The sequence below is a fragment of the Micromys minutus genome, assembly GCF_963924665.1.
Source record: "Micromys minutus genome assembly, chromosome: 15".
NCBI lineage: Eukaryota > Metazoa > Chordata > Mammalia > Rodentia > Muridae > Micromys > Micromys minutus.
Genome location: NC_137984.1, coordinates 34,682,285 through 34,705,025, shown reverse-complemented (window position 1 = coordinate 34,705,025; position 22,741 = coordinate 34,682,285). Strand labels below are relative to the sequence as shown.

Sequence of the window (22,741 nt, the reverse complement as noted above, 5' to 3'; positions counted from 1 at the left end):
AAATTATTAGTTGAAAGTTTCTGGGGGGGGGGTCCCTAAGTTTTAAGTTGGGCATCATTGTGAGTAGAGATGTAAGATTTTAAACTGTCCTGCTTTCCTGCCTGAAGTATGATTTGTCCCTTTGTCCGGCATGCCCCCACTGTACCCTGCATGCCTGTTATTCACTTGGTGGCCTTCTCAGTTACTACATTGGTGGTGGTTAGCATCAGGTGGCCTGACTTTATCTAACAATGTTCCAAAGGTGTAAGGGTAGTGATGTTGGTGGTTAAGATGTGCTTTTTAAGTAGAAAGAGAACACATGCATAGCATTTCCGTTACTGCATAACTATTATAATATTAGTTCTGATTAATCTTCTGCTTTGTCTTTTCTATAAGTTGCACTTTGTATCACAGTTGTGTATATGTAGGGAGAAGCCATGCATAGTGGGCTGTGGTGCTCTCCAAGGTTTCAGGGGTTAGTGAGGAACTTATGTAAAAAGATGAAATCCAACTTATCTGATTTCTTAAACATAAGTTCTAGGAACCAAATGCAAGCCCTCATAGGAATAATTAAGTTAATTTTTTAATTTATAGTAAAAAGTTAACCATTTATAAACTTAATTTTATAATGTAGATGTGACAGCATAGAAAAACTAAAGGCCCAAATACCCAAGATGGAACAAGAATTGAAAGAACCAGGACGATTTAAGGATTTTTACCAGTTTACTTTTAATTTTGCAAAGAATCCAGGACAAAAAGGATTAGGTAAGAATATTTTAAAATTATATTTGGTATTTTACATATATTTAATACATTGATAGTATCACTTTTGCAATAGAAAGTCTTGTGTTTTGAACATACTGTTATGAAAATGCCAGCTTTGGAAACCCTGAGCAGCGGATATTTAGTTAGGGTCTGTGGGCGCTGTGGGCGCGGTGCAGCAAAGGGTCGCTTGGATGTCTTATGTGCACCACTGACTACAAAGTGCAGAAGTGGCCCGTAGGGTGTCACTGGCATCTGTTTGTGGACTTTTTTGTCCATAGACATCCAAGAAAGTTTTAGGGTGGTGGGAGGGATCTACAAAGATACTGTTACTAGATCGCTAAGTCACGGATACAGTGCTCAAAACCTTCATTTCTGGTTCTTTTTTTTTTTTTTTTTTTTTAACATTTGAAAACTAAGAAAGGGTGAAAAGAAAAGGGTCATGACTCAGTCTTACTGGGGAAAGCAGTAACCAGTGCAGAGCATCCTTGCCCTGTGGGGTCACCTCTGTCTCTAGAGAAGTTTATTCAACCAGTTTGTACTAAATGCAGTGTGCTTCCATTTGCTTCAGGCCAGTTAGGGACTATGAAAGTAAATGGTGAAATGGAATTTGTTTGCAAAGTTCCTAAAAAAGCTTAGATAGCAGTAGATAACACAGAGTAGTAAAAATAGGGTTCCCAAAGAAAAGGAGGAGTAATTAAAGCCAGAGAGATTGGAAAGTGCTTTCTAGGCTCTGGAGATAACACTGGAAGGCTTGTTACCTGACTGGACAAAGAGAGGCAGTAATAGTGAAGGGCTCAGGGCTCCTACACTTAAAGATGAGTTGACACTATGCCAGAGAGAAGGCATTGATTTGATTTTAGAGAGACAGGAAGTTGATGAGACTTAAGTACAGCTAAATTAATAGTCATAGACTTCTTTTGAAACTGGGACAAACATATTTTGAATTGGAGTATGTAAGAGATAGGACACACTGGGAGTTTTTCCATGTCAGTGATCCCGTTGGAGGTGAGCGTTTAGTTTACCTGGTGGGATCACACCTATGCAGCAATGCTGAAGAATTTTACTCTTTTCTTCAGCAGATTACTCCTGGGTACCAGATACACAGATATAGAATCTACGCTTTTTTGTTCTTAATTTGCAGATGAGAAAACTTGGGCCCAGGAAGGATAAATCATGAGTGAGGGGTTGGGGTTTCTTTGCTCTTTAGATGCTAGGGATGGAATCAGCCCTGCGCATGCCAGACGGGCATGTTACCAGCCGAGCCGCGTCCTGTGCGCTAGGGTTCTTGAGTCTCATGCTCGCACTAGCTGCCAGGGCTGGTCAGAAGTTCACGTTGCCAGGCAGATTAGACCTTGAACTTTGCATCCTGCTGCTCGGACTCCCAGGCTCAGCCCTGCTGTTTGTCCATTCATTGGTAGGAATGAGACCTAGTCCTCTGTGAGGGACGTGCTCTGCTCTGTGCTGGCCCCAGCCACAGGTTCTCTCTGGAAGTAGCTAGCTGGAGAGGCTGATGAGTCCTCTTGTACTAAATCTGCCCCATGTTTTAGATGGGACGTCAAGGAAAAAGATCAATTCTTTGACTAGGAATTAGTCCGAAGCAACTAGAGAGGGGCTAGAGAAGCGGCGAGTGCGTGTGACCGAGAACTAGCCTAAGATGAAGTGGGGCTGATGAGTTTCAAAATGTTTGTAAAGTGCAGTTCTGATAAGATCAGTATAAGCACGATCTTGTTCTTTTCTTTAAATGCATCTGAAAGGAAGGCAGAACCACACAGTTAGTGGGGTGCGGTGTGACGTCAATGCACGTATGCAGCACAGATGATCAGACTGGACGGATCTCAGTACTGCAGGACCGGGTAGCCTAGCCATTTCTTTTTCTAGTTCTCCCTTTCCCTTCCCTCACGTAGAAATTTGGTGAAGCCTTTTAGTTTGAATATTATTTTGTGGTACTTAGAAATATAACAGCATTTTAATAAGATTATATGTGGTATTGTGGATGTCATATTGATTAGAAATCAGTTTCTTAGTTATATTTCTGCTCTTACAGAATATATAATAAATGGTGTCTTGAGTAAATACATACTTTGATACTAAAATGAAAATAAACATTTTATGGTTATTTCACATGTTAATATTGTGATAAATTAGAATTTTTATACTAGAAAAAAATGGAGAAAGTGATTATGTGGAAACAGAGTTTAAAAAGTAGCTATTTGCTAGAATTAAGAAAAAATACATTATTCTATGGTTATAGAGTTTGTTTTGTAATAGCATTCAGGAGATTACTTAATAATACATTTCACATTTTTATTTCTAAAAATAGAGGCAAATTCTGTGTTGTGAATATAACCACAATAAAAAGTTGTGTGTGAAGCTCCCCAGACCATAGCTTTTTACAATGAAATGAACTCTAGTGTTGAATTTGGAGTTGATTAACAATAGGCTATCTGTGTGGATTTATCAACTGTACTGATAAAGTTATCTGTAGGAACTGATGGTTGAAAAGGGAACTCTGTAGGAGGTAGAGGGGCTTAGAGAGGGAAGGAGAGGAAGCCTGGGAAGGAGGAAGGGAAACAGTTTGTTATGCATCTTGTTGGGTGGCAGGAAATACGGTGACTTGTTTGGCTGAAGAGCTTAATTAACAAGGAAGGCTTTCCTGACAGTCTAGTGAGAGTCCACACGTTAGTGAAGCTATGAGAGGACAGGAAGTCCCTGGCTGATGGGAAGGCAAGAGTGGCAGCCCTGGACTGTGCTGGTGCAGGAAGAGCTGAGAGCAGTTTCCCTGTCTACTCTACACTCTCCGTGTTTCTACCATAGGCTTCAGTCACCTGTGGTTTCTGACTTGTTTGTGTATCCTAAATGTGAAAGAGGTTTTGTAAGGCCCGCATGAAGTCTTAGTCTACCTGAAAACCAGCCCTGCTTAGAGCACACTGTAGAGATGGGTACTGTTTCAGAAAGTTGCCATTTCTGTCATAGAGCGAGCCTCTGCTGTTATTGCACATTGTTTCTTATTAAGCCCATGTGTAATGCTCACACTTGTCTGTTTAAAACAGGAAGTGTAGCCATTTCAAGCCTATCTCTGTTCAGTCCTCGTCTTTCCCGTTGATTTACCCACTTGTCCTTTAAGATGCTGTTACTCTGGTGCTGTCCTCCAAGCACATTGACAGGTTTTTGGTTTCTTTTTAAATGGAGCATTAAAAGTTGGACACAGTCATCAGAGGCTGTTAAATATAGTGCACTGTAGGAAACACTTAGTTCTGCTAATTTGATCAGAGATTATATATTTTCTTTAGCAGCTATGCCATTTTAAGGACCATATTGAACCTTTTGTTAGTGGGTGGAGGCAGTGAGGCACGGGTGGTATTAGACGAGTGGTATTAGAACATGTATGCCACAAGGGGGCAATAGAGAGCCACTTCCCGAACAGAAGCTGTCCTCTGACCTTTTGCTTGCTCTGGCGTCCTTGAACTTGCATTCAGACACACACACTAAAATAAACTAATTTCAGAATAGAATCTGAAGGCCATTTTCTTGTGAGTTGTGGTTCAGAACGTAGAGGCAAATTCCATATCATGTATACACAACCACAATAAAACAGTATTTGTGAAGCAGATGATTTCAAAGATCTTAACCTCTTTGTTTAAATGTTTATTCTAAAGCCAGCTAGAGTGGTACCTGTCTGTCAATCCTAGCACAAGGCTGAGGCTGGAGGATTGTGAGTTTCAAGCAAAGCTCCACAGTGAAACCTTAGCTCAAAAGAAAAGAATTTGCTTAGAAATAATTTATGGTGTTCTTTGTTGTTGTTTTGGGTTGGGGGTGGGGGCATTGAGAGTCTCTTCCTGTGTGCCTTTGTCTGGCCTGGAAGATGCTAAATCAACTAGACTAGTCTCAAACTGATAAGGATCCTCTGCCTCTGCTTCCCAAGTGCTAGGATGACAGGTAGCAGCTATTTCCATGAATAGTTCAGGAGTTCTCATGGCAATCCTTTGAGCTCTGTGCATGCTGTATACTAGCACTACTACCCCCAGGCCTCTAAAATGTGTTTTAAGATGGATCTTAATCAGAGCTGTTTTGATATGTCCACTTTCACATCTTGGAAGAACTGTGTCACTGATGTTTTGCATTGTGTTGTTGCTAGTCTCCTTAGAGTGCAAGGACCATTTCCTGGAACTTGACAGGAAACAGAACAAGGCAGAGAAGCTGCAAATGTTGGTGGTTCCTGGAGGAAGGAAAGCTTTCTGCTTTTTGAGTTAGCATCAACAGTGATGATGTCAAAATAAGCAGCTATTAAAAGTGAGGGTAGGGGTCTTCAGAGAAACCTGGTGTTGAGGCAAGCACATTTAGGGTTTTGGCATTTGCAAAGAAGGGGGGGGGGTTCAAACTCTTTGACGTAGAGCTCAGAAGATGTAGGCAGCAGGCTCTGTGGGCTGAGAACGACAGCACACCTTTTCATCTGTTTCATCTTTTTCTTCTTAACTTAAAAAATGCATTTATTGATGGAGTGAGAGAGAACACGTGCGTGCGTGTGCCATATCATGTGAAAGTCAGACAACCTGCAGGAGTCAGTTGTCCGCTGTGTGGGCTCTAGGGATCACACTGTAGGCCTCATCAGGAGTTCACATTCACTGAACCATCTCAACAGCACAGTCTTCTTACTTCTGCCCTGATCTGTATTCTCCCCTCCACCCCACAAGGTCCTAAAGTACATTTTGAGTCACTATATTTAGAGCTTTGGTATGTGTGCTTGCATGTGCCATACACATGAATACACACAGCATATGTGTAGAGGTTGGACAACTGCAGGAATCATTCTGGCTGTGTGGGGAGTGGGCTGCCCTCTGGTCTTCAGGCTTGGTTGCCCTTTAGACTATGCACCTTGTCTTGCCTGTATTCTGTGATTTTTCAGCGTGGCACTTGAAGCTGTTAACTCTCTGTATTGCTTTCACTGGCTGCAGCCCGGGGGTTTTGGTGTGTTATGTTTTGATTTGCATTTGATTCTTAAGCATTCTTAATTTTTTAAAGTACTTTAGTGACCCTCATTCAGTAGTGTGTTGTTCCTCATCTATGTTTGTTGATTTCTAGGGTTTTCCATCATGATTGGATAGAATAAACAAAATAGTTCACGTGTTCCCTGTTGTGTGATTTGTTTCAGAGTATGTCATGATCTGCTAGAAGGTTTTTAGAAGAAATATTCTCAAGGTCTTGTTAGGTCCATTTGATCAATAATTTCATTTGATGTTATTTTTGTTTTGTTTGTCTGAATGACTTTGTTGGTGAGCGTAGAATATTGATGTGAGCCACAATTGTTGCACTGAGATTAAATCTGTGTCTTCAAGATCCCGGAGAGGTTGTTATGAAGCTGGTTTAGAAAAATACATTTAGAATTACATTTTCTAAAGAGGGAGGGAACACTACCATATTTTTTTTACAAATCCAGTATTATCCTGATACCCAAACCAGGTAAAAAGACAATGATAAAAGGAAAGCTTGACACCAATTTCTTCAGTGAACATAGATGAGAAAATTGTTAACATACTTTCAGATCAAATTTAGGAGCATATTAAGATGGAAGGTTGATTCAACATATGCAAATTAATAAATACAATAAATCATGTAAATAGCTTACGGACAAATTATAAAAGTGAAGAAAAGGCATTCGACAAAGATCAGTGTGCCTTCATGATTTAAATGCTGGAAACATTAGCGTACTACAAAAGAATAAGTTATTATTACACATCTGCAGCCAACATTATATTATATGGAGAAAACCTGAGCATTTCCTTTAAAATCATAAGTGAGGCAGAGATACCCAGTCTCACATCTCATATTCAGTATACTGCTTTGAAGGCTTAGCTGTAACAAGATAAGAGGAAGATGTACAGGAGAGAAGGAGTAATGTATCCCTGTTTGTAGACAGCATGATTGTGTACCTAAAAGACCCTCAAGAATCTACCAGAGAACTTCTAGATCTAATGAGCACTTTCAGTAATGTTCAGGATGAAAAAAAAAAAATTAGGGAAAACGCCTCATTCATCATAGCTGAGAATAAAAAATAACTGCAAGTAAATCTCGTCAAAATAAAGAAAGACAGCTCCATGAATACTTCCAGGCACTGAAGGAGGACATCAAAGAGCAGGTGCAGGCAGTAATTCCATGATCCTAGCCTGGAAGAATGGGTACAGTGAGAATGCCAGGTTACCAAAAGTAAAATCTATATATTCAGTGTGATCCCCATCAGATTCTTATGTCCTTCGTTACTGAACGAGAAAAAGAAGACCAAAAATTCATGTGGAACCAGAAAAGACCAGGAATAAGCAAAGAAATTCTAAGAAGAAAGAACACAGACATATAGCAGTGCTTCTGCTCAAATTATACTTTAGAGCTATAGAGGCAGAGACAGTCTGGTGCTGGCGGGAGACCAGTGGGACAGAGCAGAGGCCCCAGAAATGATGTCAAAAGAACTCAATGAAAAGCAGGTGGTCTGTTGAGCAAAACAGGATGTTTGTAAAAGAATGAGATTAAATTCATCTTTTCATATATAAATCAGCTTGAAGTAAGTTACAGAACTAAATTTGAAACTTGAAACTGCTAGAAGAAAATTGAAAGAATGCACCTGAAGGCAGGTAAGAATTTACTGAGCCGCTCCAGTATCACATGAACTAGCCCCACGATTTACTACGGTACTACATTAAATTAAAAGATTTTTGCACAACAAAAGAAACATACATCCCACAGAATGGGAGAAAATCTTACCAACTATACCTCAGAAATAATTTACAAGGAACTATAAAAATTAACACAACAACAAAAAAAAAATCAAAACTGCCAGTTAATAAGAGTTTTTAAAAGAAGAAACAGCTAACAAATATTTTTTAAAAATACTTAATATTCCTGGTTATTCAATGCAAATTAAAAGTAAATTGATCTACCACCTCACCTTAGAATGGTTATCATAAAAATATCAACAGTGCATGCTGGGAAGAATGTAGGTGAAAGAAGAACTTTAATTCATTGCTGGTGAGTGCAAAGTAGTTTTCAGCTCAGCATGGAGGCTTCTAAAAACCAAACTATATTTACTGTCATACATATGACCCAGCTGTCCCACTCTTGAGCATATACCCATGTCCCCCACAGAAAATAGCATATCCATGGTGTCTTCTCTCATTCAGACCACCAGAGCGGTAGAAGTGGGTGACGAGGAAGGACGAGTGTGCAGAAAGGAGTACAGAGACTGGCTGACAGGTTATGAGGGGCAACTAGGGGTGCCAGGAAGATGGGGGAGATAAGAGGAAAAGAAAATCTGCCCAAGTATACTTCGAAAATGCAATGACATCTAGTATATTGTATGCTGACTTAACAAGTAAAAGCACATATGTGTTTTAAAGCATTCTTTTGAGTTGCTTCCTCATTTAGTATGAATTAGTCTCTTCTAATTGTGCAATAATATTACAGCAGTTATTATTAAAGGGTGTTTATATATAAACACCATTTCATGTCATTTTATTACCCCCTTCATGTTTGTCTTAGTCAGGGTTTCTATTCCTGCACAAAATATCATGACCAAGAAGCAAGTTGGGGAGGAAAGGGTTTATTCAGCTTATACTTCCACATTGCTGTTTATCACCAAAGGAAGTCAGGACTGGAACTCAAGCAGGTCAGGAAGCAGGAGCTGATGCAAAGGTCATGGAGGGATGTCACTTACTGGCTTGCTGCCCCTGGCTTGCTCAGCCTGCTTTCTCATAGAACCCAGGTCTACCAGCCCAGGGATGGCACCACCCACAGTGAGCTGGGCCCTCCCCCCTTGATCACTAGTTGAGAAAATGCCTTACAGCTGGATCTCAAGGAGGCATTTCCTCAACTGAGGCTCCTTTCTCTGTGATAACTCCAGCTTGTGTCAAGTTGACACAAAACCAGCCAGGACAGTGTTCCTTATTTGCTTATCTACTGTCCTATCATAGTGTTTCTTTTCTGTGTCTTTATACATGCCTTTATCCATATACATGTTTCTCTCTAGTATTGGCTTAGTTTTCATACATTGTCTCAGTTTGTTGGCCATATAAGTGTTCTTTCTTTCCCACTAATCATGCTAAATAATTTTGCAGGCTATAGTAAATCTTCGTTGGCAGTTACTATCTTTCAGAGCACAGTGCCATGGACCTGCCTTGGTTTGGAGAGGGGTTCTGGGAGAGAAGGCGTGTTTGAGAGCAGCAGAACAAACAACTCACGTCCAAGCTGGCCATCTATGTTCTGCTTGAGATGGCTTTCCAGATTGTGTTCTCGTGAGCACTCTTCCCCCCCCCCCCCCTGTGTGTGTGTGTGTGTGTGTGTGTGTTTTCTGCTTGAGACAGTTTTCTCTCTCTAGATGGCTCTTGACCAAAAGCCCTGTCCTTTATTTTACATATAAATTCAATCTTTACTCCAGGTTCCCTTTTGAGTGTCCCATAAGTCAGCACCCCACGACTACAGCCCCTTGATTCTTAGAAAGAGTCAGCAAGCATAAGTACAGACAGTAAGATACAGGCTGGGACCCTGCCCTGAAATGACCATTCAGACCTTGCTTGGACCTAAATTAGCTCTGTCCCTGCTGGCCTTGAACTCAGAAATCTACCTGCCTTTGTAAGCATAAACAAACAAAAACCACTTGGCTGGGTGGGACCTTGCCTTGTGATGACCAATCTCTAAATCTCTACCTCTTTCGTTAGTATGTTTCTGATCAGCTGGCTCATAGTGTAGCCGCCTCTGTTCCTTTAGATCTGTGAAGCTCCTTATACAAGTCATATTGCATCCATATATTTTGCATAGTTGAGAAATTATACATTTTTGAATTCATGCTTTCAGCATTCTTTCCCACACCAGTAAGGGCTGTCCTGAAAGTCACAGTGTTCTACCATTTTGCTGAGACATAGCCATAGCCTTCCCTCCCAGACTCATGCTGTCTTTGATTATCACAGAGTTGTTAACCTTGGCAGAGAAGACATCTGTACACTATTACACAAGTAAGCCTTATCACCACAGGAACCATCAGCACTTGCAGAGGCTCACACCCTGCTGGCTCAGTTCCAGGGGCAGGAAACCATATCATGCTGTCCCTTCCATGGCCAAGCTGGGCTCTGCAGTATGGATTACACGTGTCTGTATTCTCTTTGAATTTAGGTAGTTTATTTGTATCCTCCGATTCACTAAATGTTGTAAATGTTTTTATAATTATTGTGGAATATCCTGCACGTTTTTTTCCTATTTGTGATTGTATAGGTTGATTCTGCACTATCATAAACATGGAAATGCAGTTGTCTCTTTGGTAGGTTTATTTCATTTTCTTTGGATATCAACATGTTGTCTTATAACATAGATGAGTCATATGGTAGATCTTTGTGTTTGTTTTCTCTCCTTTTTTTAACATGTGGTCTTAGGATGGCTTCAAACCCTTTGGGATTAGAGATGGGTACAGCTGCCTGGTTCCCAGTTTTAGTCTTTTAAGGAGCTTTCCTCCCCCCTGCAATGGCTACAGTAATTTGCAGTCCAGTTTCTTTCTCCACATCCTTTTCAATACTTGATGCTTTTTAACTGAGTATGTGTATCTGAGTTTTACAGTGTGTAAGGAAGGCAGCCAAGGCTACTGAGAGCACAGGGACCTGCAGGAGCCGGAGATGGAGGAGTTTGTGAGCTTTCCAAACTGGGTTCTGGAAACCAAATTTGACTCCTTGGGGGAGGAAGAAACAAGCACTGAGCCTCAAGTATTTGGTGCTCTCTGTCTTTTCAACTGCATTTACTGAGCACTATTTTCATATATTTGTTGGCCATTTGTATTTCTTTTGAGAAATATGTATTTAGACCATTTGCCCCTTTTTTTTTTATTTCTTGGAATTTTTTGTTGCTGCTGTTTTGAGTTCTCTATTTAGTTTTGTAATTAGGCTTTGGTCAGATAAGTGGTTTACAGGTGTTTTCTATAGATCTTTCTCTTCTCTCTAGTTCTGTAATGATGCTGAAGTTCCCTGGTTTGAATTCTGTTTTGGCCTTTTGTGTTTTTGAGGTCTCAGCCAAAAGATTAATGTCTATGCCAATGTTTTCAATGTATTTATTTGTTATTGGGTGTGTGCATGTGTGAGTTCAGATGCTTGCATGCCCTGGTGTGCAGGTAGTCAGAGGACAACTTCCAGGAGTTAGTTCTCTGCATCTACACTTATGTGGGTGTGGCCCTTGAACTCAGGTTGTCAGGCTTGCACAGCAAATGCTTTATCTGGCCTAGAGTTTAGTACTTTGGCTCAAGACTGCTTTGGCTATTCTGATACTGTCGTTTGGATTGTTGTGGTAGTAGGGTTGAACTTGGTTCTTGTGCACTCTAGACAGTGGTATGCCACTGAGTTAGGTCTTTGTCCCCTTATTTGGGGAATGTTTCTCCATGAATTTGAAGGTTGATTTTCCCAGTACTTTGAAAAGTGCCATTGAGTCGGTACATCACTTACGTGTTTGGGATATCTTTAGTAACATTAATTTTTCTAAAGCAAAGCCACAAATGTTTTTGTTTCCATTTCATCATGGTCTGTAAATTTTTATTGCTGAGGCCTGTCTCTGTCTCTCCTATGGTTAACGTTAGTGATTTAATTGTATCATATGCAAGTAGGGTTTTTCTGATCTCTTTCTCAACAACTATTTAAAACATAACTCACAGCCCCACTGAATTACTGCTTTCATCAATTGAAATAGTCCTTGGTGACATCTCTTTCAGAAGATCTTGACTTTTGATAATAGCAGAGGTAAGTGCAACTAACAGTCATAGTTGTGCACAGAGGTCACGTGTACATGGACACAGACCTTCAGGATGGTGCTGGCAGCATGCAGCGAAAAGGACTGAAACCCAGGAGTCAGAGACAGCAGTGCATGTGGAAGACCCTAGTTAAGAATATGCTGCTGATAGCCATGATGATGGCTAGATGCTGCAGTGCGTTCATAGGACACATGCTGTCTGCACCAGGCAAAGTGTTATTCCAAGGGGGTTTTGTGATTTAAGGTTCCAGACCACTTTTACTGGAAAATGACACCAGAAATTATAGTCTTTTGGGATCAGCCAGACTTCACAGAGCACAAAGTGATTAAGGCACATATTCCTTATATGTGGAACCTAGCCAATAAAACACATGCCAGCACACACAAGGTACACACACACACACAGGCATGCGCAGAGATTCAGTATGAAAAAGAGGAAGACAAAGGCTAACTATAGGGCATAAGGAAAGAGCACACATGGATGATGGGTGGGAGTTATGAAGGGGAATATAAAGCTAATTATTTTTAGTTCTAACTCTGTGATGGATTTTTTTATTTTTGGTGGTAGATAAGTGTATAAAAATATATTCCTCGATGACAGTGTAAAAGCCAATGTGAAGCTCCACAGCTTCAGAATAGGTAATTAGTTCTAAATGCATAGGGATTTATTGAGGTGTATAGACTTTGGGTCTGGTTCATTTTGGTCTGTGATTTTTTTATTTGTAAAATTTTTTAAAATAATAAAGCTATAAAAATACTCTTTAGGTGTAAAGAAAAACAATGAAATTTTCTGGTAAATGGATAGAACTAGAAAAGATCATCACCAGTAAAGTAACCCAGACCCAGAAAGATGAATGCTGCATGTTTTCTCTTGTTTGTGGATCCTAGCTTCTAATCTTAATGCTGTAGCAAAAATCAGAACCAACCTAATTGTCCATCAACAAATGAAGATTTAAGGTGTGTGTGGGGGGGGGGGGACTATTCAAAAGGAAAATGTAATCTTAAAATGTGCTGGAAAATGATGCCATTATGACGTATTTGTTATGCAAAGTCATACAACCTCAGGGGGAGAAACCCTAAAACCCTGCATGTTCTAGAAGATACAGTCCTATAGCAGATGCCTTGCTTCTGTATGCTTTACCCCGCCTCTTTAGCAGTGTCCCCTGAGACTTGAATGTTCTGGTCTGTTGTGGCTGTATCAGGTGGGGCACCCCACATCAGTAACTTTCTACCTTCTAATCATTTGTAACTATCTGTAATGGTCTGACTGCTACAAAAAGATACTTCTTTAATTGGGGTATATGAGAGAGCTACACCTGTCTTTGGGTGTAAGGATAAATATTTAAAATGAAGTTAGGAATCATTCAAGTTTATGGATTTATGTAGGCTCTTCTAAGATCCGTAACCTCACCAACCACAGATGGCTAAGTTGACAGTACTAGGCCCTATTTCTGTGTAGTTGTGAGCCACAATTCACTCAGACTGTTGTCAGTTACTCAGGATAGTAGGGACAGCATGCCATGCTGTTGTTGGGGTTCATGGACATCACAGCTGGGTAAGAGGATGATTCCTCTCTCCTTGTGCAGTCGGTGTGTTATCTTCTAACTGAAATAACTATTTCTTAACTACTGTGAATAGAACAGTGAATAGAGCTGAGCAAGTATCTTTGGAGTAGGATGTTGAATGCTGTCTTAGACAGTGTTCTATTGCCATGAAGAAACACCATGACCATAGCAACTCTTAGGAAGAAAAGCATTAAATTGGGTGCTGCTTACAGCTTCAGAGGTGTAGTTCACTATCAGCATGGTGGGAAGTATGGGGGCACATGGGAAGATTTTGAGCCGGAGGAAGTGAGATTCTACATCTGGACCCACGGGAGGTGGTTCAGGGGAGGGGAAGGAGATAGACAGACAGACAAGCAGACTGATTTGGCCTGGTTTTAGCATTTGAAACCCCAAAGCTCACCCCCAGTAACACACTTCCTCTAATAGGCCACACCTACTCCAACAAGGTCACACCACCTAATTCATGTTAAGTAGCACCACTCCCTAAGGACCACATATTCAAATATAGGCACCTAAGGGGCCATTCCTATTCAGATGAGCACGTTTCACTTTCTGGTTCCCATAGGCTTCCAGCCATATAGTAATGCAAACATACTTTCAGTCTAATATCACAAGTTCCCATAGTCTATCATAGTGGCAACACTGTTTACAAGTCTAGAGATTCTTGGCAGTTTAATTGTGACCCCCCTATAAAATCAGAAAAAAAAGCAGATCACATGTAGTAGCACAGAATAAATACTACCTTTCGAATGAGTAGGAAAGGGGACCAAAGCAAGACCTAAAACCAGCAGAGCAAACTCCAAACTCTGCACCTCCATACTGATGTCCAAGAACCCTTCAGATCTTACACTTCTTCCGGTTTTGTTGACTGTAACACACCTCTCTATCTTGGGCTAGTTCAGACTTAGTCTGCAGCTTTCCTCAGCAGGCTCTGACGTCTCTGACACTTTTGGATCCCCAAGTCAATCCAGGCTTCACCTTCACAGCCTCATGCAAAAGCCTCTCTGGACCTCCATGCAGGGACATATGCCTGGCGTTGGCGGCTTTCCTTAGTCACTGAGGGAGAACCCATAACTCTTTTTTTGTATTCTTGACTCTGAAGCCAGGACCATGTGGCCGAAGCTGCCAAGTTCTGTTGCTTGCTGGGGCTGGGTCATGGCCCCTTCATTCAATACATCTGCATCAGCTTTCTGGTTTTGATGGTTTGTTCACTGCTTAAACTTTTCTTAATTCCTTTTCACAAGTTGGAAGCTTAGCTGGTTGGGATCTTGCCCTGAGGTTACCACTCTCTTTATTACATTTAGAATAAGGCTTTTCTTTAAACTTTTTCTGTTTTTGAACCTTGGACTTAGCTCTATTACACTATCGGATTCTCCCTTTCTCCTCAAACTGCATTTTGTATTTTTGCTTGCTTAGCTTTCACCTTTTCATTCTAGACTGCCTAAGAATGATCACAGTCACAGGACAGAGTCAGTACTAAGCTACCTTGATATCACCTCTACCAATGCCATTTAATTCAAAACTCTTTGATTTAGCCTCTGGTAGACTTCAGACAAGGTAAAAAGCAGCCACATCCTTTGGTAAAATATCATAAGAATGGTTTAGGCTACTTCCTGTCATTCTCCTGAAACCTCTTGAGCCAGGCCATCATAATCTACACTGCTTTCAGCACCACTACCTTCCCTTCCTAGTAAGGAGGCCCATCGAGCCCCTCTTAAAGCATCAACTCCTTTCCTGATCCAAAGTCCAGAATCTGTAAACAAGAATCATTGTCAGGCCAGTCACAGCAATACCCCACTCCTTGTATTCTTCTGTCTTCATCGTCACTCTAGTTAGCAGCATGAACATTGGGGAGCAGAACCTAAAAACGAGGCGCACTGAAGTATGATATAGTAGCCAACTTTATTCAGAGCATTAGACAATTTCTACTCTGTGGTATTCTGATGGTTAAGCAAGGTCAAATGAGCAGAGTTCACTTGAGTTCAATTTGTATTCACAAGGACAAGGTCATATGAGTTTTGGACTATTGGTTGGAACCATCATCTGAATAGAATAGTATGAAGTAAACTCTCCTGTTTAGTACACTTGAGAGGGGCACAAAAACACACCCCAAGAACAACCTGTGTTATAGAGAAACAGGTTACAAGACTTTTTCCTTGTTTCACAGGCTTTAAGGAATCTGCTCACACAGCTTCATTCATGGACTATGTTCTAACAAACTGTTGTATTGTGAAGACACACCACAGTCTTGGCAACTCTTATACAGGGAAGCATGCATATGGGGATTGCTTACAGTTCAGATGTAGTGTTCCTTATTAGCATGGTGGATAGCTAGGAGGCACACAAGAAGACATGGTGCTGGAGGAACTGAGAGTTCCACGTCTGGACCTACTGGCAGCAGGAAGAGAGAAACACTGGGCTTGGCTTGAGCATTTGAAACCTCAAAGCCCACCCCAGTGACAGTTCCTCCAACAAAGCTACACCTACTCAAGCAAGGCCACCCTCCTATTCCCTGTAGTAGTACTGCTCCCTATTGACCAAGCTTTCAAATATATAATGGGGTGCTGTGTGGGGGATGGGGGCATTATTCCTAGTCAAACCGCTAAATCTAAGGACTGGGTGATGTTGTAGACTTATTTTTAATAAGAATTAAAATTAAATTTTGAGAATTCTTCACAGTGCAGTCCTTAGACAGTGAGTGAGGTTCTCTTCTCCACACGCCATTGCCTGCATTTATCTTGTTTCCCAATTTTAGCTGTTCTGACTGCAGTAAGCTGAAATCTTAAAGTTGTTTTAATTTGTTTTTCTCTAATTACTAAGGAACCTTGATGTTGTCACTTTTCTACTGTGATGAGACACCATGACAAAGGCAAATTTTAGAAGATAGCATTTAATTTGGATTTACAGTTTAAGAGGGTGATTCTATGAGATCATAGTGGGGCCCATAGCAGTAGGCGGGCATGATGTGGAGCAGCAGCTGAGAGCTTACATCTGACCCACAAACACAGGGCTGAGAGAGTCATTGGGAATGTCATGAGCTAGGCATGACACACCTCTAACAAGACCACACCTCCTAATTCTTTTCAAAGGTTTTCACTAACTGGAGACCAAACATTCAAATATATGAGTCCATGGTGGCCATCTTTGTTCAAACCACCACAGATCTCTATCATTTGTGATTTTCAACTGATTCCCTAGAAGTCATCCGGGGGTTTTGTCAGTGAATAAGCACTGAGGTTTGTTTGTTTGTTTTCTGTTTTTTTGTTTTATATACACCAGCACACACACACACACACACACACACACACACACACACACACTTTTTTAAAGAAATTATGAGCAGCATTTGCCCAGCCTAGTCTTTACTGCTTTTCAGGGGTGCCTCAGGTTGTTACATCATCTTGATATCACAGCTGAAAGGATTTGTAAGATCCCTGCAGTGTGATTTATCCAGTCAGTCTCTCTTAAAAGCTATGCGTACAGCTTCAGCTACTTGAGTTCCTTGAAAAGGTTCAACTTGTCTTTTCTGTTGCAGAACAGGTTGGAATTTGTCACAGTGGGTGTTGTCAGGATTAATCCTTTAGCCTTCTGTGTTCATGTCCAACTAAAGAGCCTTTTATGTTGTCATGGGGAAACTTAAAAAAACAGGTTATTAGTAGTAGTATTTAATTTTTAAATTACTTTATTTCCTCATGTTACTAGGAAGTGAACCTTGTCACGAATATGCATTTTATGAGAATGATGTTTTGGGGCAAGAGAGCAACAGACTTATGCTTAAACAAACAAACCCCACAATATTTTCATGTCTGTAGTTAGGACATGCTAGACATCAATTGTGGAGTGTAAGAAGCTCAAGATTAGAAACTGAGTGATCCTTTGCATTTTAACCAGTTGATGTTGTCTTTGGCTATATAGGAGACATATTGGTGTGTAATGATAATGTCTGGGTACTGCTAAGTGGCCCATGCTGTATACACAGCCACTACAGCAAATGGTTATTTGCCTCAGAATGTTGGGAGGCTCCATGCTGAGCCTGGGGACCTCCACATATGAGTACTCGGCAGTGGGGAAGTGCATGACTGCACTTGCTTGTCCACATCAGAACACCCTGTGAGGTAAGCCTTGTTATTCTTCCCGCAGAGGCCCTGCCTGGAGGCTCACTGGAATAGAAGCAGGTTACATGTGTGGACTTGGGTCTTTGAGAAAAGTTTGATCTATGACACTCAGAATGCAAATGGCTTTCTTTGTTTCACTGTTCTTTTGCAGGGACATATATTCAAAGCATTAAAGTTCATAATTTATTTTTAATATTACAGATCTAGAAATGGCCATTGCTTACTGGAACTTAGTGCTTAATGGAAGATTTAAATTCTTAGACTTATGGAATAAATTTTTGTTGGTAAGTTAACATTTTCTGCAGTTTGTTTTCTCTGAAGATTATACTATACTTAAATATTAATTTATTTTAAGGCATCATTAATCTTAGCATGTCATGGATGTAGAATGAGAAATTTGATTACTAGCATTTCATTTTACAAATGTTACATTTTCTTATGTTTTGCAACAGCCAGACTAACTTTTCCCAATTGTTTTCATAGTTTAAAGGCTTCTTGTTTTTGATATCTTAATAGGAGCATCATAAACGATCAATACCAAAAGACACGTGGAACCTTCTGTTAGACTTCAGTTCCATGATTGCAGATGACATGTCCAATTATGATGAAGAAGGTAGCAAAAGTATTATTTTCTTTGCCTGACTTTTCACCCACTGTTTCTATGGAAGAGATCTTTTCTGAGCTTTACACATACATACCCCACTGTGTATAAACGTGTCTGTCTAGCGTGCGTGCTAGAAATTAAACCTCGGCTTTAATTTGCTAAGCACATGCTGTAACACAGAAGTGCATTTGAGTGCCTATTCAGAAGTTTTTATTCTTTGTGTTTATTTATTTATTTATTTATTTTGCCTCTTGGCCAACTGCTGTGAAGGAAGATGAGATGAAGTCCTAGCTTAGGTGCAGAACATTTGTGGGTCTGGACTCTGTCTGTAGCCCCACACAATTAACGGAGAACTTTTTATTTTTTATTTTTTTTTTACCAGTATTTGTCCTCTAGAAAGACATAAGAATATTCACTCGTATTTCAACATGTACAGTTTGAGTTTCATTCTCTTAATTTATTTTATCTCATTTGAACCTAGTGAGGTTGTTTTTGGTTTTGTTTGTTTTCTGTTAGTCTTGTCTGCAAACTCATGAAGTGTGTGGATTTGTATAATTTAAAATGACTTCAGCTGCCTGGTGGTCTTCCTGCATCCAGCCACTGTGCATAAGCTCTCTCCAATTTCTCTGTGCAGTGTGCTGCAGTCTGCACTGTTAGTCCTTCACAGTGGCCTGGTTCCGAGGACCAGCCAATGACTGTTTGGGATTTTTGAGTGTAGGATAGGTATTCTTTGAAAGACCCCCGTATACTTCAGGTCCTCACAAATGTCCTAGGGCCGTGGCTTGGCCTCCATTTTCTTGTCACTAAACAGTGAGAGATGCTCACAAGGGAGGACTGTAGGATTTGTCACGTCATTATGTGACTGTCTGACTTTAGTAAGACTCTGAAAACTGTACCACTACTGTACTGTTGGTGGATTGCTCAGAAGAGATGTTTCCATTGGTTCAGTAGTAACCCAATTTTAGAATAATAAAGATAGGAATGTATTATTAGAAAACATAAGATGGAATTTTTAAAGAGTGATCACTGGGAGAGATAAGAATAACATACTGTAATTTTTCTGAGGAAGCTATGAATAACAGGATCCTATTACAGTATTAGCTTTGAGTCTGCTTTTCTCTATTCCCTTCCTCCATTTTTCTTCTTTTTCTTTTTTTTCCAGGAGCATGGCCTGTTCTTATTGATGACTTTGTGGAATTTGCACGCCCTCAAATTGCTGGGACAAAAAGTACAACAGTGTAGCACTAAAGAACCTTCTAGAATGTACATAGTCTGTACAATAAACACAACGGAAAATGCACAGTCAATTCTGCTGGCTGGACTGAACTGAAGATCAATCCTCAGAGTTCAGACTGAGGGTTGAGACAAAACTTTAAGGATACATCTTGGACCATATCATACTCCATTCTTCTACTGGTGGTTTGGGCTTGTCTTCTAGTCTGGGCCACTCTAAACACTTATAATTCCAACATTGTGGATCTCATCTTATACCTGTGGACCATCTTAGTTTGTCTTCCCATAAGTCACAGAAGCTTGATGGTGATTATTTAGAGGTTTCCATTCTTGCATAAAGCACAATGCTGTCTTCATCAGAAAACAGTTTGGCATAAGAATTAAACATAATAATGAACACCGCAAACAATTTATAAAAACTTGTTAAGTACATGCTTTGGGCTAGTTGCAAAGACTATGCTGGTAGCACTCAAATGAGAATTTATCTAATGTACCGCATCTGGAATGGTGTTTGATTTGGGGGAATTTAATTTTCCTGGCAAACCACATGTACTATTGGTGTGAATAGAATACCTGATAAAAGAAATGTCAAAATAACCAACACATGAAAAAAAGGATAATTTGATGACTCCCTGAATAAGTCTTGTGTTTCAGACTCTCGCGAAGGTTCTACAAAACAAGTCTGTGGTTATCTGACCCATGTCTATACAGTGTCCTACCGTGAACTCTTATTTAAAGGAATACTGTAATGAGACCGACTGTCAGACTCTGCTCTCATGTGCACCACACACCACACAGAAATGCTTCTGTGCCTTCGAACAAGTTAAACTGTTTCATTTGTTTGAATGTTTTGGATTGCTATACATTATAATATTCTAAATTTAGGCATGAGGGTTTTAGGTTTTTGCTGTTTTAAAATTTTTTTTTTGTCAACTCACTATGGAACACAATGCAATTCACTTAATTTATAAGAAGATGGTAAGATTTAAATTTTTGAAATGGTTGTGGTGAGCCATGAAGTTCAACCTTTCTCATGGCGCTGCTCTCTCAGGCCGTGGTCCAACAGTGTGACTGCTGACTGTTGGGATGGCTTTACTGCTACGTCACTGTGGTCGCCAAGTCTCTACTCCAGAGCAGAGACTGTCAGACAGGCGAGTGCTGGGGCCGAATACCAGTGGCTTCTGCTCTATTAATTATTTGACTTTTGGCTGTTTTTGTCTCACTCGAATTTGCTATTTCCACATCAAAGCAGAATGCAGTCGATTTTTGTTTTGTTTTTTTTTTTTTTTTGTTTGTTTGTTATTTCCCATGACAGGACTCATGAGTTGCTCTCCTGCTGAAAATGCTTGTTTCTCTGTTAACATACTGACATGTGAAAGGGGTGTGTTTATAAATATCTCCATGAGGAAGTTAAAATGATGAACTGAATGTTGGGTGACTGCTCTTCAGTAGGCACAGACTTTGCTCTATGTATCCAGGTCCTCTACAGGGCACCAAGGAATGTTCTTCAGGACAGCAGAACTTTACACAGACACGAAATGATTAAGGCTGCTTTAGTCACATGATTTGGAAAATGCATAGAAAGCTTACCTTACAGATATATCATTAATCCAATCATAACTTTAATTTAGGAATGCATTTCTACCAGAGGAAGCTTAGAGTAAATTTCTATTCATGTTACAGGGATTGGTTATTAAAAGAAAAAAGAATCTTGTTTTCAGTATTTTTTGATTTATTTTTGTAAATATGAAGAACTTCAATTATGAAAAAATTAAAGATATATGTACATATATCTTTAAAAGTTTTACAGACCTATATTGTTTATTTCCTATGTGGAACATTTTGAGTTCTTGTATTGTTTTCAGATTGATTGATTCAGATATGATTTGTTTTCAAATGAGACTCCATTAGCTTCTTTCCCTGCCTCATAATTTTTTTTTTCATAAAAATCTTGATATTTGTGTGTGGCCTAATGCTTTGGGTTTTACAGATTTTATTTTTAAATGCAAGACTTTTTAACAAAATAGTGTTTGTCATCAGTTTGGTACTAAACATTTACAATTACTGTGTAATTATAAACAAAAATATATAAAGCTTTTAATTATGTAGCAAAAAAGTTAAGGTTGCTCACCATGATGGCATTTTAGAATTAAAACTATTGCTAGGGCTCAAAAGAGAAAGTTGATTTAATGTGTTTATTCTGAGGGGGAATGTTTTGTACTAAAAATGCTTCCGCTGTTGGGGGAGGGCTTCGGTGAGTCTGCGGGGGAAGGGCCACACTCATGCACAGCCAGCTTGCCGGCTTCAGTGGGGCCCAGTTTTTGGATCAGGTCTCCAAGCTGAATCTTTTTTTTTTTTCAGATAGAACCACAGGAGAGTTTACTTTTTGCCAAATGTCATAACAGGTACACATTTTTAAATGTAATGCTTTTTAAGTAGTAAAATGTATAAAATGAGAAGTACCCACATATAAAAATACTTGAGGTCAAAGTTCAGTGACTATCATCTGCATATCTCTGTAAGTTCAAGTGTGTCTTTTCCAATCCCTGTCATGTTACCTGCAGAGGCAATAAAAGCTTCAGTAAATTTGCCATGACTAAATCCTTCACATATTATTTCAGTGCTCCAGATTTTCACAAAACTAGACTATACTTGAAGACTTTTCCAGAAGACTCATTGTTCATGGAGGAACACTGTAATGGCACATCTGGGGGAAGAGAAGCTGCGCCAAGTGTTTACCAAGTAATGTTTACAACCTTGCTCAGCTTCGTGTTTATCTGAACTGTTATTTGTTTACTGCGGCATTGTGAGTGTGCACCCTCCTTTGTCCGTTTTAAGTTTCAGTGACAGCGAGAACGTCGGAAGCCTTTTATGTATCTCTTTCCTGAATAATTCTTAAGCAAGGTAGACGTTTTTCCTCAAAGATCTACAGCAGAGTTATTTATTCTCTTCTTTGGTGCTAAGGTTTGAGTCATTCCACGCCCACCCTGCTTAGGTATTTAGGTGTTGCTGTCAAGGACTGTTGGTTGGAAACCTGCCGTTTTGGGCATACAAATAGGAAGTTGACCTACGAGAATAATTTAGGGATTAAAAATGGAAAATGGAGTTGGGAAAAGTTATAATTGTTTACAGAGTATGCCTTTGTAAAATGAATCAACTTTTAGTAAGAATTTATATGGCTCTGAATGTTGTGTATTTAATAGGAAACATTTACCTGACAGCTCTGGGTTTTTTTTTTTTTTTTGTTATTGTTGTTATTGTTACTTTAAACTTTGAATAATATGGTTTTTATTGAATGCTGAGATGTTTTGATAAGAGTTTTATCAAATTTGATAAATGTAATAAGTTTTAAAATGTGAATGATTTATCATATCTTAATAACTGAATTATGGTTTTTATATAACAGATGGTGAATAGGGTCGAATTATGGCTCACTGTTTAATTGATTATAAACTTGAGTGTATTTCCCAACCCTTTTATTGCTTCCATTTTTATAATCACAGCAATACTTTTTGTTTCAGAGGAACTGAGTGAGGTTAATTCCTGGTTTGAATTTACTCTGTTGGGCTTACTGAATTGGCTGTAATGTACCACACTCTGGAGGCAGGACAGCTAAGCTTGGACCTGTCACCGCTGTTCCCTCAAGGGGCTCGTGTCTTCTTTTCTGTATTGCCCGTTTGGAAAGTGTCATTGCCTGTAGACCACCTCTTGGATAACTT

At 39.8% G+C, this 22,741-nt stretch overlaps 1 protein-coding gene across 3 annotated transcripts in view; it reads left to right on the top strand.

Annotated features, from left to right (window-relative positions):
• The window catches only part of DCUN1D1 (defective in cullin neddylation 1 domain containing 1), a 36,765-nt gene extending 15,188 nt beyond the window's left edge, over positions 1-21,577 (top strand). For all 3 annotated transcript variants that reach the window (XM_080929523.1, XM_080929525.1, XM_080929524.1), the window contains exons 4-7: positions 614-744; positions 17,387-17,469; positions 17,702-17,798; positions 18,952-21,577. In XM_080929523.1, the coding sequence (XP_080785649.1) occupies positions 614-744; positions 17,387-17,469; positions 17,702-17,798; positions 18,952-19,031 (391 nt within the window). In that variant the 3' untranslated portion in view covers positions 19,032-21,577. The remainder of the gene's footprint in view (positions 1-613; positions 745-17,386; positions 17,470-17,701; positions 17,799-18,951) is intronic.
• Positions 21,578-22,741: the final 1,164 nt, after the last annotated feature.